The sequence below is a fragment of the Peromyscus californicus genome, unplaced genomic scaffold (genome assembly GCF_007827085.1).
Source record: "Peromyscus californicus insignis strain IS unplaced genomic scaffold, ASM782708v3 Scaffold_5__1_contigs__length_169319896, whole genome shotgun sequence".
NCBI lineage: Eukaryota > Metazoa > Chordata > Mammalia > Rodentia > Cricetidae > Peromyscus > Peromyscus californicus.
Genome location: NW_026294573.1, coordinates 142254043 through 142277823, shown reverse-complemented (window position 1 = coordinate 142277823; position 23781 = coordinate 142254043). Strand labels below are relative to the sequence as shown.

General features: G+C 44.8%; 1 protein-coding gene across 2 annotated transcripts in view; it reads left to right on the top strand.

Annotated features, from left to right (window-relative positions):
- Positions 1-20284: 20284 nt before the first annotated feature.
- Nsmaf (neutral sphingomyelinase activation associated factor) overlaps positions 20285-23781 on the top strand; it is a 62036-nt gene continuing 58539 nt past the window's right edge. Inside the window, exon 1 of one of the 2 annotated variants that reach the window (XM_052714969.1) lies at positions 20285-20947. In XM_052714969.1, coding sequence (XP_052570929.1) covers positions 20889-20947 — 59 coding nt within the window. In that variant the 5' untranslated portion in view covers positions 20285-20888. Of the gene's footprint in view, positions 20948-21078; positions 21205-23781 lie in introns of those variants that run through there. The other variant, XM_052714970.1, reaches the window with a different exon arrangement.

Below are 23781 nucleotides of genomic sequence, written 5' to 3'. Positions count from 1 at the left end.
CAGCCATCAATTTACTTACATTTGGTGCCGAAACTCAGGACACCAAACCCAGAGCTTTTGCAGTTTACTAACAAGGTCTCCATGCTGCTGTGAGGCAGTCCAAAAATTTATCCAAAGTAAGTCAGGTGTGTCAGGGGCCCAAGGTAATGCCAGGAGCTTCTTGGAGAGAACGATAGAAACCTGTAAGGCCTATATGCCCTTGGATCCAGAAGCGCCAGCGAATAGATCAGCAGTGAGCCTGGCTTTTGTCAACCAATCAGTTCTGGAATCTGTCATAAGTTATAAAGGCTAGAAGGGTTTGATGGTAAGAGGTTGGCTGAACTCATTGTGGTTGCAGAAAAAGTGAACAATAACAGAGAGATCTCAGAAGAAAGACAGGCTAGAGGGCTAACAAAGGCTTCAGATAAGCAGACACAAGGACTCAGAAAGATCCTCTTGGCTGCATCAGGTGATCCTGAAGCTAAGAGACAGGCAAGGAAATTGGACTTTGGAAATTCAAAACAGGGAGGGAAAGGCCTAAAGGCCAGGCCAGGCAATAGGCCAAGCTTACAAAGAGACCAGTACGCTTACTGAAAGAAATTGGGTCACTGGAAAAATGAATGCCCTGAACGACAGGGATGAAAAGTGGAGACACTAGAGGTACTAGAACTGGAAGAAATGAGTGATTGAAGGGACGGGGCTTGGAGTCCCTCCCTGAGCCTTGGGTAACCCTAAAGGTGGAGGGGAAACCATAGATTTTCTGGTAGACAGCGTAGCACAGCACTCCATCCTGAAACAACCCTTGGGCCAAATGTCCCAAAAGCAATCCTGGGTACAAGGGACCACAGGAATGAACCAGTATTCATGGACTACCTGAAGATTGGTAGAGACAGGAAAGGGCTGAATAATCCACTTTTTCATGATCATCTTTGAATGCCCACACCCACTATTGAGAAGAGATTTATTAACCAAGATGGGGGCCCACATCCATTTCAACTGGATTGGAATATCAGTGACTGATCAAAAGAGCACTACACATGCTCATCATGTCACTTGTAGGTGAATATAAGTTGTTCACAAGCCCCCCACATAAAATAAATGGAGACCTACTACAAAATGCCTCAACAAAGTTCCCCAGGCATGGGCAGAAACTGGGGGGTCTGGGCTGGCAATGCACAGGGCCCCCATATTAGTAGAGCTGAAAGCTGACACAATGCCAACACACATCAGACAGTACCCAATGCCTGAAGAGACCAAATTGGGAGTCACCCCTCACATCAAGGCTTCAGAGACCTGAGCATCCTGATCCCTTGCCAATCAGCCTGAAACACACCTCTGTTGCATGTTAAAAAAGTCTAACTCTAATGACTACTTGTAGCTAGAGTTTTCCTGCCTGGCCCACAGTCAGGACAAATCTCTGTCACCCGCCAGTCCCACAGATGCTCAGACCCAACCAAGTAAACACAGAGACTTATAATGCTTACAAACTGTATAGCTGTGGCAGGCTTCTTGCTAACTGTTCTTATATCTTAAATTAATCCATTTCCATGAATCTATACCTTGCCACGTGGCCCATGGCTTACCGGCATCTTCAGATGCTGCTTGTCATGGTGGTGGCTGGCAGTGACTCCCTCCACCTTCCTGTTTCCTCTGTTCTCCTCTCTGTTAGTCACACCTATACTTCCTACCTGGACACTGGCCAATCAGTGTTTTATTTATTGACCAATCAGAGCAATTTGACATACAGACCATCCCACAGCAACTACTGACCAGTGCAGGACCTCAGAGAGGTTCACAAATGAGTGGAAGACATTCACTCCACGATGCCTAATCTTTATACACTTCTTAGTACCTTCCCCCTGGAAAGGACTGTGTATATTGTGTTAGATCTCAAGGATGCCTTCTTCAGCCTGACACTGGCCCCAGCCAGCCAGCCCTTGTTCACCTTGGAATGGACAGACCCAGAAGATGGACTCAATGGACAGCTGACTTGAACACAACTACCCCAGGGGTTCAAAAACTCTGCCACCATCTTTGATGAAGCCCTCCATGAGGACTTGGGTGAGTACTGACAGACCCACCCCAAACCAGCCTATTACAGTAGACAATCTCCTAATAGCAGCTGACACCTTGGAAACCTGCAAAAGTGCCACTGAGGAACTGCTCAGAACTTTGGGAGACGTAGGATATCGTGTGTCAGCAAAGAGAGCTCAACTCTGCCAGACTGAGGTAACATCTGGGATTCTCAAGGGGGCAAGAGATGCCTATCAACAGCAAGGCAAGACACTGTCCTAAGGATCCCCAGACCCAGCAAGCCATTGAGAGGTGAGAGAATTCCTGGCATATGCTAAGGTCTGTAGACTTTAAATCCCAGGATTTGCTGAGCTGGGACGGCCCCTATATGAGGCCACAAGGGGAGGGAAGGCTCCCCTTGACTGAACTCCACAGATGGAAAAAGGCTTTGATGAAATCATGGCATCTCTACTAAATGTACCAGCTCTAGAATTACCAGATGTCACCAAACCCTTCCACCTATACGTGGATAAGAGAAAGGGAGTTACCAAGGAGGTGCTGACATAAGCCCTTGGCCCATGGAAGAGGCCAGTGGCCTACTTATCAAAAAGACTGGACACAGTGACCACTGGATGGCATCCTTGCCTCTGTATAATAGCAGCAACAGCCCTGCTAGTTAAAGAGTCAGATGCTACAGCAAAAGAGCAAAATTGCTCTCCAGAAGGCACCCATTCTGCTGGTCTCACCACTGAAGCTGGTAGCACCCACACAGCCAGAATTTCCAGCTTGCACTGACCAAGAGTATCTACACATGTACGAACACCTACAAAGAGAAAGGATGGTACAAGAAGACCCTAGATTAACCAATCATTCTCCCATCAGATTTTGATACTCAACTAGTCCAGCAGCTACATCAGAACATTCATTTGGGAGAGAAGACACATGACCTTCTAAGGAGAGCACACCTTAAGGTTTGTGATCTTAAATCTAAGACAGCAGAGGCCATAAGTCAATGCCCCACATGCTGGCTTGTGAACACAATGAACAGAGTCATAAAAACAGGGCACCAAGAAAGAGGAACCTGACCAGGAGCCAACTGGGAAATTGACTTCACTGAGGTAAAACCAGGCCTATACAGATATCAATGCTTATTAATCTTCATAGATACATTTTCAAGATGGACTGAAGCCTTTCCAACCAAACATGAGACAGCTGCAATCGTAGTCAAGAAGCTACTAGACAAAATTATTCCTAGGTATGACTGAAAGGTAAATGGTGCTAGTTGGTGGCTCTTGTTACCAGCAGAAAAGTCATGGTCCATGGCAGAACCCACTGGTAGTTTTTAGAGCTTTATTAGGAGAGAAAAGGGGATAAAGGAAAGAGAGGAGAGCCAGGCCTGGTAGGGAAGGGAAGCGGGAAGCAGAGTACAGAGCAGAAAGAGAGGGTGGGGATCCGCACCTGGCTTTTTTAAGGTGCAGACTGTGTGACCATGTAGTCACCAGCACCTGTTAATGACGTAGCATGCAAGACCCTGAGCTACACATGCACAGGATCCTTACATTCCAAACTTTTTGCTTATTATAAAAAAGAGAGTGACTAGGAATAGAGGCATCATTTCTTCTGGAAAAACTGCTTCCAGCTGACTTGGTGGGCGTTGGTTGGCTCTTAGACGGGTAGGGAAGGGGGCTTCTGAAGTAGACAGGTGTCCTGGGATGGTGGGCTGTCCTGCTGCCCTGGAGCCATCCATCCCTCTTGGCTTGGCACCCTGGCCGCTTTTGTGTCTGACAGGATGCTGGTGAGACAGGAAAAGCCTGAAGTAGATCCAACCTGTCCAGATGGATTTAAGCTGGTTTTTGGAGCTTGGGAAAAATTTTGAACATGTTAAGAAGCAGCCATGAGAAAATTAGTGACCATCGTAGTGTTTAGTACTCTGCTTGTATTGGTTAGTGTTAATGAGAGAGACAGAGAGATTGGAACATGTTAAGCTTTATTAGAGACAGATTATTTAAGGCACCTGTTTCCTTTACCAGTTTAGCATCCAGGAGGCACAGGTGATCAATTGTTGAGAGCATTTAACAGTAATAGACAGTTATATTAAAGTCTGTTTTTGTAGAGCCCAGACACTTTTGGGTCTGGGGGTGTAAATACCTTTTAGCTGTTTCAGTTTCTTACTTGATGATCCCTGGACTCCAGTTCTGTGGTAATCCAAAGCAGCCATTAGCTGACCAGTTAATTAGAAGAGGGAATTGGGAAAAGAAAAGCTTGTGGTGCATGAGAACTTATTCTTTTGGAATTAGGGACAAGGCAGAGAGCATGGCCCTGTCTGTGTGCATGAGGAGGAGAAGCACTGTTGACAGGTCTGGAGTGAGGCACATGGAGGGTGTAATGAAATGAAAGCTCCTACCTTAGCTGGAAAATCTCTTCCCATTTAAGTAACTCTGAAAGTGAAATTAAGTCTGGTGAGGTGGGTAAGGCTGTCCTCCCTACCCCGAAAATAGGGAAACAAGGAAAGGTGAGACCCCAAAACTCTCAGGACTGGGTTAGTGGCTCCGGTTTGCAAAGGGAAAGAAATGGATCACTTCTGTGCTGTGTTCTGGGTTCCCTGCAAGCGAGCCTGTGGCCAAGCCTAGGTCTGCTGGAGGTCTTTGTCTGTCCCCTGGCCTCTTGGTGCCTGGGGGCAGTCAGCTGACCGGTTGTCTTTCTAGGTGGTACTTTGAACAAGGCTCAGTTGATATCCTGGCCTGGCAGGGCACGCACTAGCCTGTGTGGCCTTACCCCCCAACCCCCCCCACACACACTTAAAGCAGGGATCCAACAGCTTTCAGGAACCAGCATGTGCCAGCACTTGGCAATTCTGTTCTCAGACTTTTTTCGTCTCTCCTCAGTACACCTTAAATGCCATAGCTGAAAATTCTGCCTATGGGGTCAGGAGCCTTGCTCGCCAGATGCTTAAGTTTTAGTCCTATATCGGGGAGATCTGGGGAGTAACAGACAGATTTTACTCTGTGTCTTGAATTTTTTTTTTTTTTTTTGGATGTTTGCTGGCTTAAGGACAGCTTTGGGAAGACCTGCCAGGTGGCAGAATGTGAACTGATCTCTGGCTAAAGAGCCATTCTGGTTACTGTGTTCCCCATGTGGATCCTGATCGTAAACTTATTTGCATGTATCTTAGCCTGCTTTCAGACCCACTCATCTGTGCTTCTCACGGCAGCTTGAGAATGAGTGGGAGGAGTTAAGGTGAGTTAAAGTCCGCCCAATACTAGAGAGCAGAGAATGGAAGTCAGATAGACAGAAGTGGTGACACATGGCAGGGAAAGAATCAGAAATGGAAAGGGGGGTGGAGGCGAGGTTCAGAGTTTGAGTAGAAAGCTTGGAGATAAGGTAACTCTTTTTATTTGTCCATTTGCTGGCAGAAGCTAGATAATTCCCATGAAGCCATTATGCAGCCAGATTTACTGGTATCCGCCCTTGTGTCCCATGGCTGCAGTGCCAAGAGATAAAAATAAAAAACTGAAATAACAAACGAGATCCCAGGTTCCTATCTCAAGCATCCTTGAGAATAGGCAGTCTGTGAATTGGCACTAATAACACAGTTTACCTAACTGTCGTCATGATAAGGGTAAGGGCTGGGGCGTATGCACCGGAGATCCCCTGGGGGCAGGACAGCATCCCATACTTGGTCAAGAAAGAATGTGTTGGTACGTAGGCGAGGACCCCCCAGAGGTCTGGTGCGAGTAATATAGCTCAGGCTGCAGCTGCGGGAAATGGCAGGGGAATCACGTGTGGTGGTGGGGAAAACACAGTGGCGGCAGCGGTCATCGCAAGCACAATTTCCACGCGGTAATGTGGTGACGGCAGCAGCAGTGAGGTGGGCAAATGCCTGGCAGGCAGTCGCAGCTCCTCGGTTAGGTTTCCAACAACATTCAGCCCTGGTTGCTGAGTGCTCAGAATTTCTTATCCGAGTCCACAGCACCAATGAAAGATAGATAACGGTGCTGGTGGTGTAGGGAGTCACAGGCCCGCCATGACTACCAGAGTTAAAAAGAGCTTTATTGGTGGTGCACGTCTTTAATCCCAGCACTCAGGAGGCAGAGCCAGGTGGATCTTTGTGAGTTCGAGGCCAGCCTGGTCTATAGAAAGGCACAAAGCTACACAGAGAAACCCTGTCTCAAAAAAAAAAAACCAAAAAAAGAAAGAAGGAGAGGAGAGGCGGGAGGAGAGAAGAGAGCAGGGAGCAGAGAGGGTGGGGGGTCTGTGTCTGGCTTTCTAAAGGCACAGATTTTGCGACCATGTAGTTGCCAGTGCCTGCTGATGATGAAAGATGCAAACCCTGAGCTGCACATGTACAGGATCCTAACAATGACCATCCAGTGCTCTTAGACTCAGATAATGGGTCTGCATTCATCTCTCAGGTAGCACAGAAGCTAGTCAAGGTAATGAGGACTAATTGGACAAATTGGAAACTTCATTGTGTAGAGTTCTGCCCAGATAGAAAGGATGAACTGGACCCTTAAGGAGACCTTAACTAAATTAACCCTTGAGAGTGGCAGTGACTGGGTTTCTCTCCTTCCCTTGCTCTTTACCAGGTTCCCAAAACCCCCTATGTCAGGCCTCCACCAATACTGTCTACCCTTAGGGCAGAACTGTTGGAGAAATTTGATGACCAAAGTGTCTCTCCTCACTACAAGTTCTCTCTCAGGTGCAGCAACAACTCTGGCCCCAGTTCCATGCAGTCGACAAGAAGGAGCCACTGCCAGTGTCCCATGGGTTCTGGTCAGGGGATCCAGTAGTCATCAAATGACATCAGAAAGAGACCTTAGAGCCTGGCTGGAAGGGACCCCACACTGTCATCCTGATTACTCCCACAGCTGTTAAAGTGGACGGGGTCCCCACCTGGATTCACCATTTCCACATGAATCCTGTGGACCCACACACTGACCCTGAGAACTATGCTCTAGAAGAAGCCAACCCTGGACTTTGCAGGGGCATTGCCTGCAGTGGGCAGCAAGAATATATTATAGAGATTCAGCTGTATAGTAAAGCTATACCTGGAAAAACCAAGGAATTTTTCTAGAGGAAAGCCATTTATCAAGGAATATTGGATGTTATTTAGCTTTTAATATATACCAGCTGTCTTTTGCTATGAAATTCTTGTGTTCCTATATACTACTAGGCATTATGGCAAACAGTTTAGCTTCTCAGACTGGCTCCTGATCCACTAGGTAACACCCCTGCAGGGCCCAGGAGTCAGGCCAGCTGTAGATCCATAGCTTTGTTTCTTGTGCAATATAAAGCTCAGACCATGCCCTTCCTTCAGGCCTAGTAGCATTGCAGAGCAATTGACTTGGACAATAGGGCTTTTTGCATAACCAGGTGCAGTAAGGACTGGAGCAGAATTCCAGAGGAGCAGAGTTGCGTGGCCAGGAGAGAAAGGACAAGGCAGTTTCAGTAGATGGCAAACATCGCTGTGTGGCCAGGGAGAAGAGAAGAAGGCAGAATTTCTCAGAGCAGGGGTAAGGAGCAAGGAAGGAAAGATGGAGGAGGAAGGAACAGAGGACGAAGATGAGGTCAAAAGCATAGGAGCTTAGTTAGGACTATGAGAAGACAGGAAAAGTAGGTACAGAGAGGAGCTATATGTGAGGATGGAGCTGAAGCTACATAGATAGAATTTTGTCTTAGAGAAATAAACAGACGAAAGAGCATGGTGTACATAGATTCTTTTCCCTCAGATAACCCACTGCTGGATGTAGTGTCTTCCCCAGGACCCTGGGAGGGACTTTCTCAGAGCAGGCCCTTGGGAAAATTCCGATAATTGCCCACCCACAGGACCCTCTCAAATTGAGAATTTAGAAAGTCATTGACCCAGCTAAGTAGCTAAACAATGATTATGACTATGTGTGTCCTCCTTCCTAGCCTGTACCAGCTAGGATTCCCCCTATTACTTTTAACAGCTGGGCAGAATGTTCATACCCCCATCGGCCCTACAACCTCACTTGGTTTGTTACTGATTTAGAAACTGGGGAAATCCTGAGTGAAACCACTGGCCTGGCCTCAGTGGGAACCTGGTTCCCTGACCTGCATTTAGACCTAACCACTCTGACACTTGGTTCCTTCACACTGAGAGACCTCACATTGAGAGGCCCATACCAACAGAGAGACTCCTGTCTTCTCCAAGAGCAATATTTTTTAATCTTTTTTTCATTTTATATACCATCACCAATTCCCACTCCTTCCCCTTCCCCATCCCTCCACTTCTCCCATTCCCTCACCTCCCCCATCTCCCCACCTCTCCCACATCCCACTCCTCAGAGGGAGTAAGGCCTCCCTTGGGTAGTTAACAAAATCTGGTTGAGACAGGCCCTAGCCCCTCCCCTTTGCATCATGGCTGAGCAAGGTAATCCACCATAGGGGATGGAAGAGCAATGTTTCTACATCTACCCTGGCCATATTAGGGACAAGAAATGGGAGACAAATGTAGGGGAGCAGATAAATACTATTGTGCCTCTTGGGATTGTGTCTCCAAGGGCCACATCTGGTGGCCAGCCCTGCAACATGGAGATCTCATTGCCGTCTCTAGCGCAGGCCTCCCAGCCTGTGAGAGGCTTCAGGTATGGGCAAGGCACAATCCAATACTAAGTTTGGTTTACCGAGTCAGGCAGAAAGGCTACAGAATGGACATCAGATAAAACCTGGGGACTGTGATTCAGGGCATGTCAATTTGGTGATCCTGGGAAGCTGTTTTCTATACAACTGCATGCTCAACCTCTGTTATCACCCAAGCCTTTGGGTCCAATAAGGTATTGGCTGCTCCAGCTAAGCCAAAAGGCACAGAGCCCCAATATCTACCAGTGAAGTCCCTCATTCAGATATACCCTCTAGCCCAGGGCCCTTGAGGCTCTTATCAACCACCATCTCAGTTCTGAATGCTTCAAAGCCCAGTCTCACTGAAGATTGCTGATTATGCCTAAGTACCAAAGCCCCCTATTACAAAGGGATAGCAGTTAAGGGAAACTGTACTATATCCATAACTTACAAGCTTGCAGATAGCAACAACCTATTAAGGGGAGGCTCACTTTGCCATTAGTGACAGGAAATGGCCTCTGTCTAGGTAAAACCCCACATGGCTATTCCTTCCTGATCCGCCAGATGACACCTGGTAAGCATGTGCCTCTGGCCTAAGTTAATGTTCATGTTTTGAATCAGAACAAAGATTTCTGTGTCCTGGTTCAGCTAGTCCCCAGGATAGTCTACTACCCTGATGATAAAGACTTTTACCAATTAGAAATGTCACCAAGACAGGAGAAATGAGACATTGTCACAGCCGTCTTATTATCCACCCTCCTAGGTGTCGGTGTAGCTGGAGCCATAGGCACTGGAACTTCAGCTTTGATACTACAAGATCAGAACTACAGGGCCTTGAGATGCAGATATAGCCACCCTAGAAAAGTCTATCACCCACCTAGATGAATCTCTCTCTTCCCTTGCTCAGGCAGTCCTTCAAAACAGGAGGGGACTTGATTATTATTTCTGGAACAGGTGACTATGCACAGTCTTTGGAGAACAACGCTGCTTCCATGCAACCATTCCGAAGTTATCAGGGACTCGATCACCCTGCTTAGAGAAAGGCTACATGATAGACAATTAGAAAAACAACAGAATGAGGGATGGTATGAATCTTTACTCAATTGGTCACCCTGGTTATCCACCCTGGACTCCTGATTCTTCTTCTTTTAACCCTGACTTATGGACCTTGTATCATTAACGCCTTAATCAGATTTTTTTCTTTCTTTTTTTTTTTTTTTTTGGTTTTTTGAGACAGGGTTTCTCTGTGTAGCTTTGTGCCTTTCCTGGAACTCACTTTGTAGACCAGGCTGGCCTCAAACTCACAGAGATCCGCCTGCATCTGCCTCCCGAGTGCTGGGATTAAAGGCATGCGCCACTACCGCCCGGCTGAGGTTTGTTAAGGAATGGATCTCCATAGTCCAACTGATTATTTTAAAGCAACAATACAAACCTGTAAACCTGGAAGAAGCATCTCCAGGATTGGAGATGACGCACTACTCAAGTGGGGAATGAGAGGGCCAGGCAAACATCACGACAGGCCCCTGATAACTCAGTTAAGAACTAGGCCTCAGTTCACAAGCAAAGGACCATCAATCACCAACACCCCTGACAGTGGACAAGGAGAATTGCACGCACACCTGGGCCAACTCCCCCGCTACACACACACACAGGTAATACCTAAATAAAGGACAATGCCTAGGGCTTGTCCAGATTTGCCCAAGAATGGAAAAACTATAGCCTTAAACCCACCCCTGCTAGCCCTAACCAATTAGAAATGTACTAACATAACTGCCACTCACTTAAGCCAATCGTAGATAAAATGACCAAATGCTCTAACTGCCCTAGGAACTCCCCTTAGCTGTGCTTAAAAGGAGCTTGCACGCTTTTCTCAAGGTCGTCACCATTCCCCACATGCCTGTGGTGTAATAAATGGCCCCTTGCTGATCACATCGTGACTGGGGATCTTTCTGGGGACTTCTCGTGGACCCCAACAACTAAGAGCTCCAAATGTACTTTGCAACTGTAAAACTTCCCAGAATGAAGACAAACACAGCCTCTAAGTTTTATGAGGGTAAAGGAATGAGGCCTCTCCAGAGCTCACCACATTTCCTGAGAGGGGCAATAACCAACATCTGTGGTAACAGTACCTCAAGCTGTAGTTGTCTACCTGAGTTAAACCTTCACTTCGCCTTACTGAAAGTCCAATGCTATGTCAGGAATTCTTGTTCCCAAAAGGATATACATTCCAAAGGTATCTCTCAGTCAGCCTCTACTCAATGCTCACACTTGGCTGTTAATCCTGACATTTCTCCTCATGTCTGACCTGAGAGGAAGGTGCCCATGACAAAGCCTTCAACTGTAGTACTCAGCCAGCTTTCTGCTGCTGTGACCAAATACCCGAGAGAAGATCTACCTGAAGGGAGAAGGAGCTCCTTTGCCTTAGGGTGTCAGTTTTGTTGCTTTGGGGCCTTGTGGAAAGGCACCCACTGTTAGAGGAAGAGGCCAGATTTTCAGTATCCCTTCAAGGCATGCCACCATCTGGGCCCACCTCCTACAGCTTCTACCCCCTCCCAATAGTGCCAACAGCTCGGACCAAACCTTGGGAGAAGTTTGATTTCTTAAGCAACACACATAACCTAACTTTTAATAGACTTACCCAAGTCTTTTGAAATGTTTACCGTGAGCCAGAACAAACAGCTTACGGCTAGCAGAAATTTCTGTCTTGAATAGCCCTTCAGTTCCTCTGTTACAGACTGGTTAAGTTACTGGTCAGTGAGCACAGAGAATCAACACTGATATCAAGTGTGGGGGTGGGGCAGGCAAAGGGATCAAGCAGTAGGCAGTAAGGTAAGAGAAAAGCAAGGAAACCATGGGGCTTGCAGTAATGAAGTACTCCAGACAGGAGCCATGTTGCATGCAGTTTCAGCTACTCTGGGTTCTGCTGAGAGTTCAGAGAAGATGGAGCTAAAAGTGGCCAATGAATGTGGAGATTTGATAAGGAAGCATTGTGGAGGAGAGGTGGTATTTGAAGTCCAATCAAAATAGACAGAACAGATGAGAAAAAAATGAAGACGGTATAGGCAGTCAGATGTGTCGAGCAGCTCTGTCAGGAATGAGATGCTGGAAGGAAATGCAAGATAAGGGAAAGCTTGTCTTAATCTTGAAATATGTTACCCTCTCCTCAGAGCTCAGGGAATCCCATGAAAGAGGAGATGAAAAGACTGTTAGAGCCAGAATGGAAGACACCAGGAGAACAAAGCCCTCTGAATCAACTAAACAAGGCGCATATGAACTCAGAGACTGAAGCATCAAGCACAGGGCCCACACGGCCTGCATCAGATCCTCTGCGTATATATTACAGCTATTAGCTTAATGTTTTCATGGGACTCCTGACTGAGAACAAATGGGTCTCTGCCTCTTGTTCCTGCTCTTCGGGCTCTTTTCCTCTTTTGGGTTGCTGTGTCCAACATGATAGTTTATGCTTCATCTTGTATTTTGTTTTGTCATGTTTGGTTGTTGTCTCTTAGGAGCCTGTTCTCTTCTAATGATAGACAGAAAGGAAGTGGATCAGGAGGGGAGAGGGGATGGGGAGGGGCTCAGAAGAGTAGAGTGGGGGAAGCTATAACCAGGATATATTTTATGACAAAATAATCTATTTTCAATAAAATGAGAAAAAAAATATATTACTTTTCAGATGGGAATAATCCAATAGTGAGGGGTATTGGTGAAATTATTAAGGCCACTCCACATAGTTAAAAGGGAGGTTTATTTAGTGGAGTAACTTACAAATGAAGGAATAGGTAGGTTGCAGGGTCTGGGAAAGACGTAGTGCAGTCCTGCGGTGTTCTCTGGAGAACTCTGTTCTGTCTTCCTCCAGCATCCAGGGTCCAGGAACCAAGGGAGGTGGCGCATCTGGATCTCAGGTCTTCAGGGTCCTCTCTTGGCCCCGCCTTGTAGGCATGACAGTTGCCGAAGTCTCAATGGGGGTTGGAACTTCCAGATCAAAGCTGGAATGGCTACCCACTACAGAGGGGAGATAGACCAACTAAGAGAATGACAGAAGAAAGCATAATTCCAGGTTCTCACTTGCTGGGAAGAAAGAAGTTAGCCTTTGATAGGAACATTTACACCTTTAAAAATATAAACAAAGATGGAACACAAGAGAAGCAATTAGGTAGAGATTAGGTGGTGGGAAGATGAGAGTACCAGTCCTCGGTGCTCTTAAAACTTCTAGCTCCTAACAAGTTAATACAGCAAAAACGTTTCTCTTCTGGGCTAATGTTGAAGAAAACCCTTTGAAAATATTTCTCCCTTCTTCTTGTCCAAGAAAAGCTTGAAGTAGGAAGGACCACTTTTAATCAGAAATGTGCTGTTGCAATAGGGGCAGGAGATGAACTGAACTTGAATTTGTGGAAAGGTGGGGTAAATACTCTGAAGGGACAGCAGAGGACTCAGAAAGAGCCATGAGAGGTCAAGAAAAAGTGAAAAACTACAAAGGGCTAGTCAGTATAAACAAAGCTAGGCAGCTGTGTATGCTGGCTGGCAGTGACAGAAGTCAGAATTCTGTCTTCCTGCACAGAAGGAGCACATCAGAAGAATGGCTCTCAGGTCCTTGAAAAGACACTTCTGAGTTTCAGGAGATACAAATGCATCCCAAAGGGGCAAAGGAGTGACTGACACATGTAAGACCTTTGGAAGTTATTTGTTGTTAGTATGTGTGGTATAGGTGTGGGCCTGTGTTCATGTGTGTGCTCTTGGTCAGTACATGTGTGGAGGACAGGGGCCAATGTCAGGGGCATTCCTCTATTGCTATTGACCCCCCCCTTTTTGATACAAGGTCTCTCACTGAACTCACCACTCACTCACTGACTAGAGTGGCTAGTCAGTTAGTGCTGAGGATTCAGTCTCAGACTCCCCAGTGCTGGGGGTACAGTACCTGCCATGCTGGTTTTACTTTTCACATGGATGCTAGAATACATACTCATATCTCCACACTTATGTGACACACTTTGCTGACCACCTCTCGCCACCCCATAAGCCTTTTCAGCAAGTGCTCCAGTCTATGTAGACTGGAATAAACAGTAAGTTCTCTTGGCAGCAGTGAACAGGCACTAACAGGGGCTTGGGCCATTCAAGGGAACTGTTAGAAATGGTGCCAGGGCTTAAGTCTTCATGTGGAGAGGGTGTGTTGTTGCTAGTTTTTCACTCTTTACTCTTTGCTCTTTGGGGAGCCTACCATCATTTGCAGCTACCAAATAAATACACATACCGGGGCTTATTCTTAATTATGAATGCCCAGCCTTAGCTTGGTTTATTTCTTGCCATCTTTTCTTAACTTAAATTATCCCATCTACCTTTTGCCTCTGGGCTTTTTCCTTTTTTACTTCTGTATATCTTACTTTCACTCTTACTCTGTGGCTGGCTGTATGGCTGGGTGGCTGGCCCCTGATGTCCTCCTCTCCTTGTTCTTTTGCTCCTTCTTTTTCCTCCTGTATTTCTCTTTCTATACATTCTCTCTGCCTGCCAGCCCCACCTTTCTCCTGCATTGCCATCTGCTGGGGATGTCTTTCTGTATGCTGTGAAAATGTGTTGCTATGATTGATTGATAAATAAAATGCTGATTGGCCAGTAGCTAGGCAGGAAGTATGGTATAGGTGGGACAAGCAGAGAGGAGAATTCTGGGAAGTGGAAGGCTGAGTCAGGAGATGCGGCCAGCCACCACCATGAGAAGTAAGATGTAAGATACCAGTAAGCCACAAGCCACATGGCAAGGTATAGATTTATAGAAATGGATTAATTTGAGATATAAGAATTAGATAGCAAGAAGCCTGCCATGGCCATACAGTTTATAAATAATATTAACCTGTGTGTGTTTATTTGGGTCTGAGTGGCTGCGGAAACACAGGGATGCAGGAGCCAGGTGGACACAGGAAAACTTCAACCACAAATGGTGCCAGAACATGGGGCAAGAATTTCCACCTAAACTGGAGAAAGAAGATTCTAAAACAGAGCTAAAAACAGCTTCCTAGTTGTCACTCTCAAGTTAGCCGCAGTCTGTGTTCTCGAACTACTCTATGGCGGGTTGGCAGCACATTCCTGCTGAGTTACACAGAGGTTTCTGTAAGCCACACAACATGGAGCATGGTGGATATAGGTTTTACTACAAAAAAAGTGGGTGGGGCTTCTGGGCTATACACTGCTTTGATAGAAGCATAGACCCACTGCCTTCCATAGTCAGCAGACAGCATGGCTCCCAACTTTAGTGGTGAATTATCTCCACCATGTTGAAAAGCTAAATTGGGCAGAGCTAGCAGCCAAGGCTTCTGTTTCAGTACTAGCTGCTGCAGTTTAAAGCAATAGATTCACAATAAGACAGATTCAGATGGGATAAACCTCTAAAGTTTACAATGTGTGTAAACATGTACATAGGCTTGTAAGAGAGAAAAAAAGTAATATATAGTTATATAAAGAAATAGATAGTTTTAAAAATAAAGTCTTTAAAGAGAAAGTAAAAGTAATATAAAAAATAAGCCACATAAAGATGGATATTACTCAGAGAATCTGCATTGTGAGATCTTTGATATTCTTAACTGCAAAAAGACTTTTGGTTGTAAAGACTGCTCAGTTAAACCAATATGTTTATTTTAAAGGTACCTTGACTTCAAAATTTGGATCTAAAGATATGTTGCTTTGGAAAGGAGGCTCTGTTTTTGTTTCCACAGAAAGCAAGAGGCTATGGATTTGTTTCAGATTAAGATAGATCAGGTTTGATGAGGCAAGACCCCTGAAAGGTCTCCGATGACACCATGGCCCAGACGATCCAACATCCAGAACAGTTTCAAGGCAACTGACTCAGACAATATAGCCTCATGGACTACTCTATAATCCTAAAATTTTCTTTGTGTCCCCATAAGATACAGCGCCCCCATCCAGCAGGAAGCAGTAAGAGAAGCTACGCCCAAATTCACAAATATACCAAGCAGGTTTTAGAGATGGAATTGGCTCACTCCTTCTCTAAACCTAAGCATATTGCTAAAACAAAAGGTTGAGAGAGTCTTCTGTCCCATATCAGAACAGCCCTCTGGTGTGGGACATAGAAAAACCAATATTTTTATTTAAAACAGGTAGATTAAAAATGTAATCTCTTTCTAAAGAAGAAAGGGGGATATGATATAGATATGATAGGATAAAAGGGTAAATTATTGAACCTACTTTTAAAGAGCAACTTGTTTAAAATGTTTTACATTGGTATAGATTTTAGTTTATTGATAGACATTTAGAGTTGATTTTGTTCTACTATATATATTTTTACTCTTGTTTAAGGTATTAGGTTTATGTAACTCATTTAGATTGTAATGGATAATCAATACAGATTAATAATTAGTCTTCTATGATAGTCAAACTTATAGTCATGTTAAGTTTTGTAGGTATACATAGATATAATTCAATTAGGTAGGTAATCTTCAAACACTTCAAAGACTGCTGTGGGATGTTCTGTATGGCAAATGTGTTGCTGATTGCTCAATAAATAAAACACTGATTGGCCATTGGCTAGGAAGTATAGGCGGGACAAGGAGGAGAAAGAAGCTGGGAAGTGGAAGGCTGAGTCAGAGAGACACTGCCAGCTGCCACGATGACAAACAGCATGTGAAGATGCCAGTAAGCCACGAGCCACGTGGCAAGGTATAGATTTATAGAAATGGATTAATTTAAGCTATAAGAACAGTTAGCAAGAAGCCTGCCATGGCCATACAGTTTGTAACCAATATAAGTCTCTGTGTTTACTTGGTCAGGTCTGAGCAGCTGTGGGACTGGCAGGTGAGAGAGATTTGTCCTGACTGTGGGCCAGGCAGGAAAATTCTAGCTACAAATGGCGTCCAATGTGGTCGCAAGAGTTTCCACCTAAAACCTGAGTAAAAAGATTCTAAAATGGAGCTAAAAACAGCTTCCTAATTGTCTCTCTCAAATGAGCGGCAGCTGCCGGTTTGAGCTACTTGTGGGTTCCTAGCCTGTGCACTCGACCTGCTGTATGGCGGGAATGAGGCCTCTGCAAGTGGCACATTAAGCTGCATGGTGGATTTAGGCTTTGCTAGTATAAAACAAAAACGAGGTTTCTGGGCTACACGCTGCTTGGATAAAAGCATAGACCCATGATGGCTCCCAGAGCTGGCGGTAAACCACCGCCATGTTGGGAAGCTGAGGTGGGCGGAGCCAGCAGCCATAGCTGCTGCAGTTTAAAGCAATAGATTCACAATAAGACAGATTCAGATGTAATAGTTTACAATGTGTATAAAAATGTACGTAGGCTTGAAAGAGAGAGAAAAAGAAATATATACAGTTATATAAAGAAATAAATAGTTTTTTAAAATAAAGTCTTTAAAGAGACAGTAAAGGTAGTATAAAAAATAAGCCACATAAAAATGGATATTACACAGAGAATCTGGATTGTGTTGTCTTTGGGATTTTTAACTGGAGAAAAACATTTGATCGTAAAAGATGTTGAGTTAAACCAATAGTATATTTTAAAGGTACCTTGACTTCAAAATTTGGATATAAGGATATGTTACTTTGGAAAAGAGTCTCTTTTGTTCCCAAAGAAAGCCAGAGGCTATGGATTTGTTCCAGATTAAGATACATCAGGTTTGACCAGTCAAGACCCCCTGAAAGGTCTCCAATGACACCATGGCCCAGATGATCCAACATCCAGAACGATTTGAAGGCAACTGGCTCAGACGATACACCCTCATGGACTATTCCATAATCCTAAAATTTTCTTTGTGTCCCCATAAGATACAGCGCCCCCATCCAGCAGGAAGCAGTAAGAGAAGCTACGCCGAAATTCCCAAATTATATGTAATTTTACTTTGTTAAGGTTAAAACCTTCCTTTTTGAAAAAAAAGGGGGGGGGAAGTGCTGTGGGATGTTCTGTATGGCAAATGTGTTGCTGATTGCTCAATAAATAAAACACTGATTGGCCAGTGGCCAGGCAGGAAGTATAGGCGGGACAAGGAGGAGAATAAAGCTGGGAAGTGGAAGGCTGAGTCAGAGAGACACTGCCAGCCGCCACGATGACAAACAGCATGTGAAGATGCCAGTAAGCCACGAGCCACGTGGCAAGGTATAGATTTATAGAAATGGATTAATTTAAGCTATAAGAACAGTTAGCAAGAAGCCTGCTATGGCCATACAGTTTGTAACCAATATAAGTCTCTGTGTTTACTTGGTGGGGTCTGAGCAGCTGTGGGACTGGTAGGTGAGAGAGATTTGTCCTGACTGTGGGCCAGGCAGGAAAACTCTAGCAACAAAAGACCTACAGAATATGGCATTTAAAATGTTTTAAAAATTTAGACTTTCTGGACAGTGAGACATGTCCAGAAAGCACCGGGTTTGCTTCAGAGAGGAGGATGAGCATTGAAGACACTCCATATGGAGTTTATCTTCTTATTAGCAAAAATAGCCATTTGGGCAAGAAACTGTTCTTGCCTGGACTGCTTGATCAACTGGACATGCAGGACCCATAGAAAGGTGACCACTGAATTTTGCTTGGTGAAATGGTTCTTCACGTTCCTGATTCACAGAGGAAACTGCTAGACATTCTACATGACACAGAGAGAAGTGACTGGGAGACTCTAGGCCTATGGGCTGAAGACAGATGCCCCAACTTTACAGAGGAACATTAGGTGACTGTCCAGGCTGCCAGCTGTCTCTGTCTACTCTCACAAGACTCCTGAAAGTTGCTTGTGTCCTTCTCCCATTTCTCAGGTAATATTATATACTTCTGAGGTCTTTGATGTAGTTGAAGACTAGAGTTATAATTTCCTCAGTTATGATAAAAGATAAGTTAGATATGAAACCTTAGACTCACAAATATAGGACAGATAGGATATCTTCTTTAATTTTGCCAAATACAAATAGACTAGATATTATAGTTCTATAGAACTATAGTTCTTGTTTGATAATTGCTTTGTTATATGTAATTTTACTATTGTTAAAGTTAAAAAAGTTCCTTTTTGAAAAAAAAAGAAAGGGGGAAGTGCTGTTGATGTCTTTCTGTATGCCATGAAAATGTGTTGCTCTGATTGATTGATAAATAAAATGCTGATTGGCCAGTAGCCTGGCAGGAAGTATGGTATAGGCAGGACAAGCAGAGAGGAGAATTCTGGGAAGTGGAAGGCTGAGTCAGGAGATGCTGCCAGCCACTGCCGCCATGAGAAGATGTAAGATACCAGTAAGCCCGAGCCACATGGCAAGGTATAGATTTATAGAAATGGGTTAATTTAAGATGTAAGAAATAGATAGCAAGAAGCCTGCCTTGGTGATACAGTTTATAAGTGACATTAGCCTGTGTGTGTTTATTTGGGTCTGAGCAGATGCGGAAATGCAAGGACGCAGGAGCCAGGTGGACACAGGAAAACTTCAACCACAGCCATTGGCCATTCAGCTCTTTATTGGACCATCAGATGTTTTACACAGGCAAAGTAACACAGCTTCAGAATTAAACAAATGGAACATATAAGAATGCAACACATCTTTGCATCATTAAACAAATATTCCACAGCATAAACAAATGTAACACATCTTAATATTCCATATCAAGGGTATGAACTAGAAGTCCACAGGTTTTATAGTCAATGTCAAGGCCCACTTAAGAAGAGTTGGAGGAACCTGGCTATTTGCTCCAGGAGAGAATCTGTCACTCTGAAGCTACCCGGGACCACACCTTTCTTCAATGTTTAGCTGAAAGAAAAGTTATATTCTGGTCTATTTTTTTCTTACCTTCTTCTAGTCAAATTAATTTCTCTCCTCTGACTTCAAAGTATCTACTGTCATATTTCTCACATAGAAATTTCTCATGTAGTACCTCAGCAATTCTCATAATCTTATTTCACTGTGCACATATGCACACAATGACACTTTCCCAAGGGACCATTAAGCCAGTGTCTCCCAGTTACAGGATCTGTGCAGCACTGGGATACAAGGAAGAGATTCACTGACTCAGGGTCCTCAGGTCTCCTCATTTATTACCCACAACCTCCCCCCACATTCAGATACAGAATAAAGACAGCTAAGATGCATTGCTACTTCACCACCAATGTTTTTTGGTGTTTTTTTTTTTTTTTTTTTTTTTTTTTTTTTTGCTTTTAATTTAGCCCCGAAGAACCTGGTCCTAAGACAATGGTAGGTGTGCTTCAGCATGCACACAATTTGGAGGCTTGATATCTGAGAGTCCGTCAAAGGTAAGCAATCTGCAGCTTACTCTCAGAGTCTCGAAAAGCCCTAACGCCCATGAAATATAAGTATTGTTGAAGGTCAGGACCATTCTTCACTTCTGGTGGGAGTGGAATGGTGCAGCTACTTTGAAAGCAGTATGGCGTGTTTTCAAAGTTTAGAGGTGGAGTTATTAGCCAAGTCTAGCAACTCCACTCCTTGACTTCAGCTTCGCTCCATAGAAATGAAAGCATGTACATACAAAGACGGGTACATGAATGCTTATAGCTGCATTATCCTTAATAGCTAAGAGGTGGAAACACTGACATTCCTAGCAACTGCTGAATATATTAATGGAAATGTAGTATGGAATACAATAGAATACACTTCAGTGAGAAAAAGAAACGGAATGTTGACTTATGCGACAGCTCATGAACCTTGAAAGCATTATGATAAATGAAAGAAATCAGACACAAAGACCACATATTGTATAGCTGTTTTTATTTGAAATGTTCAGAGTAGGCAAATTCATAGATATAGAAAGTTAAGTAGTGTTTTCTAGGGCAAAGGTTTTTGGAGAGGCAGCTAGGGAAAGCGCTTGCTAAAACGGAAAGGTTTGAAAAACAAAATCCTAACACTGTGGTCATAGTTGCACCTATCTATGAATATTTGTAAGAACCATAGACTGCTGCACTAAAATTGGGCAATTGTTTGGTACGTGGGTTGTACCTCATTAATGCTGTTATTTAAAAAATGCCATCAATTATTTCAATAACTGAAATTTGGGATTGAAAGTCCAAAACGTTGTTATTTCATGTCCCCGCCGCCAACAACTGGGGGGCTCCCGGGCAAGTGTCAGCTTTCACATGTGAGGTATCCACGCCGCAGCAGCGCTGCAGAGGTTAGTCGGGACAGCGGAGGACGCGGCTCCGCGGCCCCGGGTCAGCGCGCGCCCCTCCTCCGAGCCTGAGTCACGGCGTCGCCCGAGTCCCCACGCGAGGATGCTGCGGTGAGCGCGGTCGGGACGCCGCGGGCCCTGGGGCGCAGCGTGGGGCTCTCGGCCGCCCGGCGGCGCCGCTCGGGACTGCTCGGGACAGTCGGCGGCCTGCGCGCCCCGGGCCTCCATGGCGTTCACCCGGAAGAGGCAGCGCGAGCAGCAGCTGCAGCTCTACTCCAAGGAGAGGTGCGCGGGGCGGGAGGGAGGCCGGGAGGGCGGGCAGCGCCCAGGCGCTCTCCCGCAGGCCGCGGCCGCCTCCCGGCTCCGGGAGCCGCGAGTGGGCCCGGCTGCCGGGGGCCTCGGGCTGCGAAGGCCGGGCCAGCCCCGCGCCCGCGTGGGGGCGAGCAGCCGGCGGCCTCCCGCAACCGGCCTGCGTGGGAGGCTGTTGGAGAAGCGCGTGCGGCGGCACGGTCGCGGTCACCCGCGGCCCAGGAAGGACTTGGGTAAGGCTACGGCCTCCCTCAGATCCCGTCGCCTTGTAGGAAAGCGCACTTCCGCCCCGCGTGTCCTTCCCAGTGCGGTTTTGTGACCCACACGCCTGCGGAAAATCCAGCTCTGGTTCCAACAGGAATGCGGGCTAAACCGTTTTTGCAAACACGGAGTTTGTTTGTGGGAGCTGCGGTCGGGCTGTCACGTTGTCGCTCGTGGAGCCAGCCAAGCTGGTTATACCTAGAAACGCAGGTGCAGCTTTTAATTTTGGGTGGATTTCCCTTCACCTGTAGCTATTACTCAACCCGCCCGCTTCCTTCATCCAAACATCCATCTCTCTTTAATCTGTAATGTCTGGCTGGTCAGGTGGTCCGTCCTGAAATTGCATTTCCCACCTGAGTTTAAAAGGGATGTCTTTGTCTGGCACCAACGACTTGTTAAGACTTGTTGGTGTTCTGTATTGCATTGATGAGCATTCACATTAACGTTTTAAACGTTTGAACTGTTGTCATGTTCTAGACTTCATTAATAGTCGTTTGTAACAATCCTGTGGCCTCAGTGATGAGCAGGGAAACCAGAAAGGGGTGTTTTGTTTTGTCTTTTAGATTCTGTTATTTTGATCGTCTTACACTGTTTTGTAATGCAAGGGGAACCTGCTGCCCTTGTTATTTCCCGCATATGCTGTTTTGTTTATGTTAGGCCCACATTACTCCATGGTTAGAGTTCTCCTAGCCCAAGCAAGTATCAGCTATCAGCATCAACAATCAGCATTGGCAGTTGAATTCTACTTCCTGATCAGTCCCAATGTTTTTTCTCTACCTAATGGCTTTGCAGTCTTAGGGTACTATTTATAGGTATCTATTTTAATTAGAGGAACGGTCTCTGACTGTGAGGTTTGAACTTAAGGAGATGCTTTATAAATCATAGACTCCATCCAAAAAGACCAACTTTTAAAAGTTAACTTTGGAAAATGAACCTTACTGAGACCCAAATTTAACATTTCTGCGCACGTGTTTCTTGGCTTATCTATCATTGGCAACATTCAGGACAAATGATGATAAAGGCTATTGGCTCTAGCTGTCTCAGAGAACTGTTCCTTTTCCTGAGGAGCTGGAGGCTAGCTTGAGAGATAACCAGAGGCCTCCCTCTGCACTGTGGCCTCACTGGCTCCCCTCATACTGAGTTAGGGATTTTAGATTTCCACAGCTACCAAACAATGACCCCAGAGAAAGAGAAGCTGAAGTTGGTGTCTATTTCTCGGATTGCTGATTCAGCTCCAATTAGAATAAGCCGTATTTTCTACAAAAGTAGAAGCAGAGCCTGTTTGGGAGACTCTGCACCAGTGGTTTCCATCACGGTGATGATGGAAGAAAGAATGCAGTGAAGTAGATAGGTATTCCAGATGTTTAGTGAGACTGGTGACTGGTGATGGATGGTATATGGCATTTACCAGGGCTGGAGAAGGAAGCCCGGCTGGGCTGGGATTGTTAGGTATGAGACGCTCAGTTAAATATTAATTGCAGGTTTTTGGCATATGTCCCATGTAGATTTGGGTACATATTTATACTAAAAACTCAGTACAGACTAAGTATATTGTTTATCTAAAATTGAACTTTAACTGGAATCCTGTACTGCTACTTGCTAAACTACACAGCCCTGCACTGAGACTTCTGATTTGTATAACCATGCACTGGTCCTGAAGTTTATGAAAAAACTCTATGCTTTAGTTATTTTCAGGATTAGAAAGCAAATAAATAATTCATTTTATTTGTTCAATTAAGTGCTTTTGTATCCCTACGATTTTGTTCAGGAGCCATATTAATTTTACTAGTTATTTAAAAATACCATGCTTAGATGTTGATGAAGGCTAATAAAAATGTAAAGAGAGAAATTCACATATATTCTTTGAAATAGTTGAGCATGGTCAGTGTGTAAGCAACTGAGGATATTCTACAAACTGCCACTTGTTATTCTATTTATGAATACTTCTATTTAAATTTTGTCTTCACAACTATTTTTATCTTACTTATGTAGAAGTTTTCATAGTTGAGACACAGGCCTTAAAAGCAAAAGCTGTCGTTTTATTTCTGTGATGTAATAGAACGAACAACTGTGGTTTATAAGCTGTCATATTGGGCTAAAGTGTTAGTGAGTCTTAATTTTCTGTTGTATGCCTGTACATTACATTAATAGTCTTACAGGCATTCCAGAGACTTCTACTCGGCTTCAGAGAGCCCATGGATATATAATTCTTTGGTTACGCTGATATTAATTTTTGTTTTTACTCAGCATATTTGTTTATCAATTGAGTTTGCATTCATTAAAAGTACCTTTTTAGAATACCAAATGATTTGTTATTCTCCCATGTAAATCTTCCATTTCTGTCGTGGAGCATTCTAGTCTTTTATTCCCCTTTTGTAGATTATGCCAGATATTGGAAAAGGAAATAACATGCAGAATCAGCACTCAGTCAGTTGGGAATGTAATGAATCAAAAAAAGTTGTGCTTTTAAAAAAATGACTCAAAGCTGGGTGTCGGTGGAGCAAGCCTTTAATCCCAGCACTCCGGAAGCAGAGCCAGGTGGATCTCTG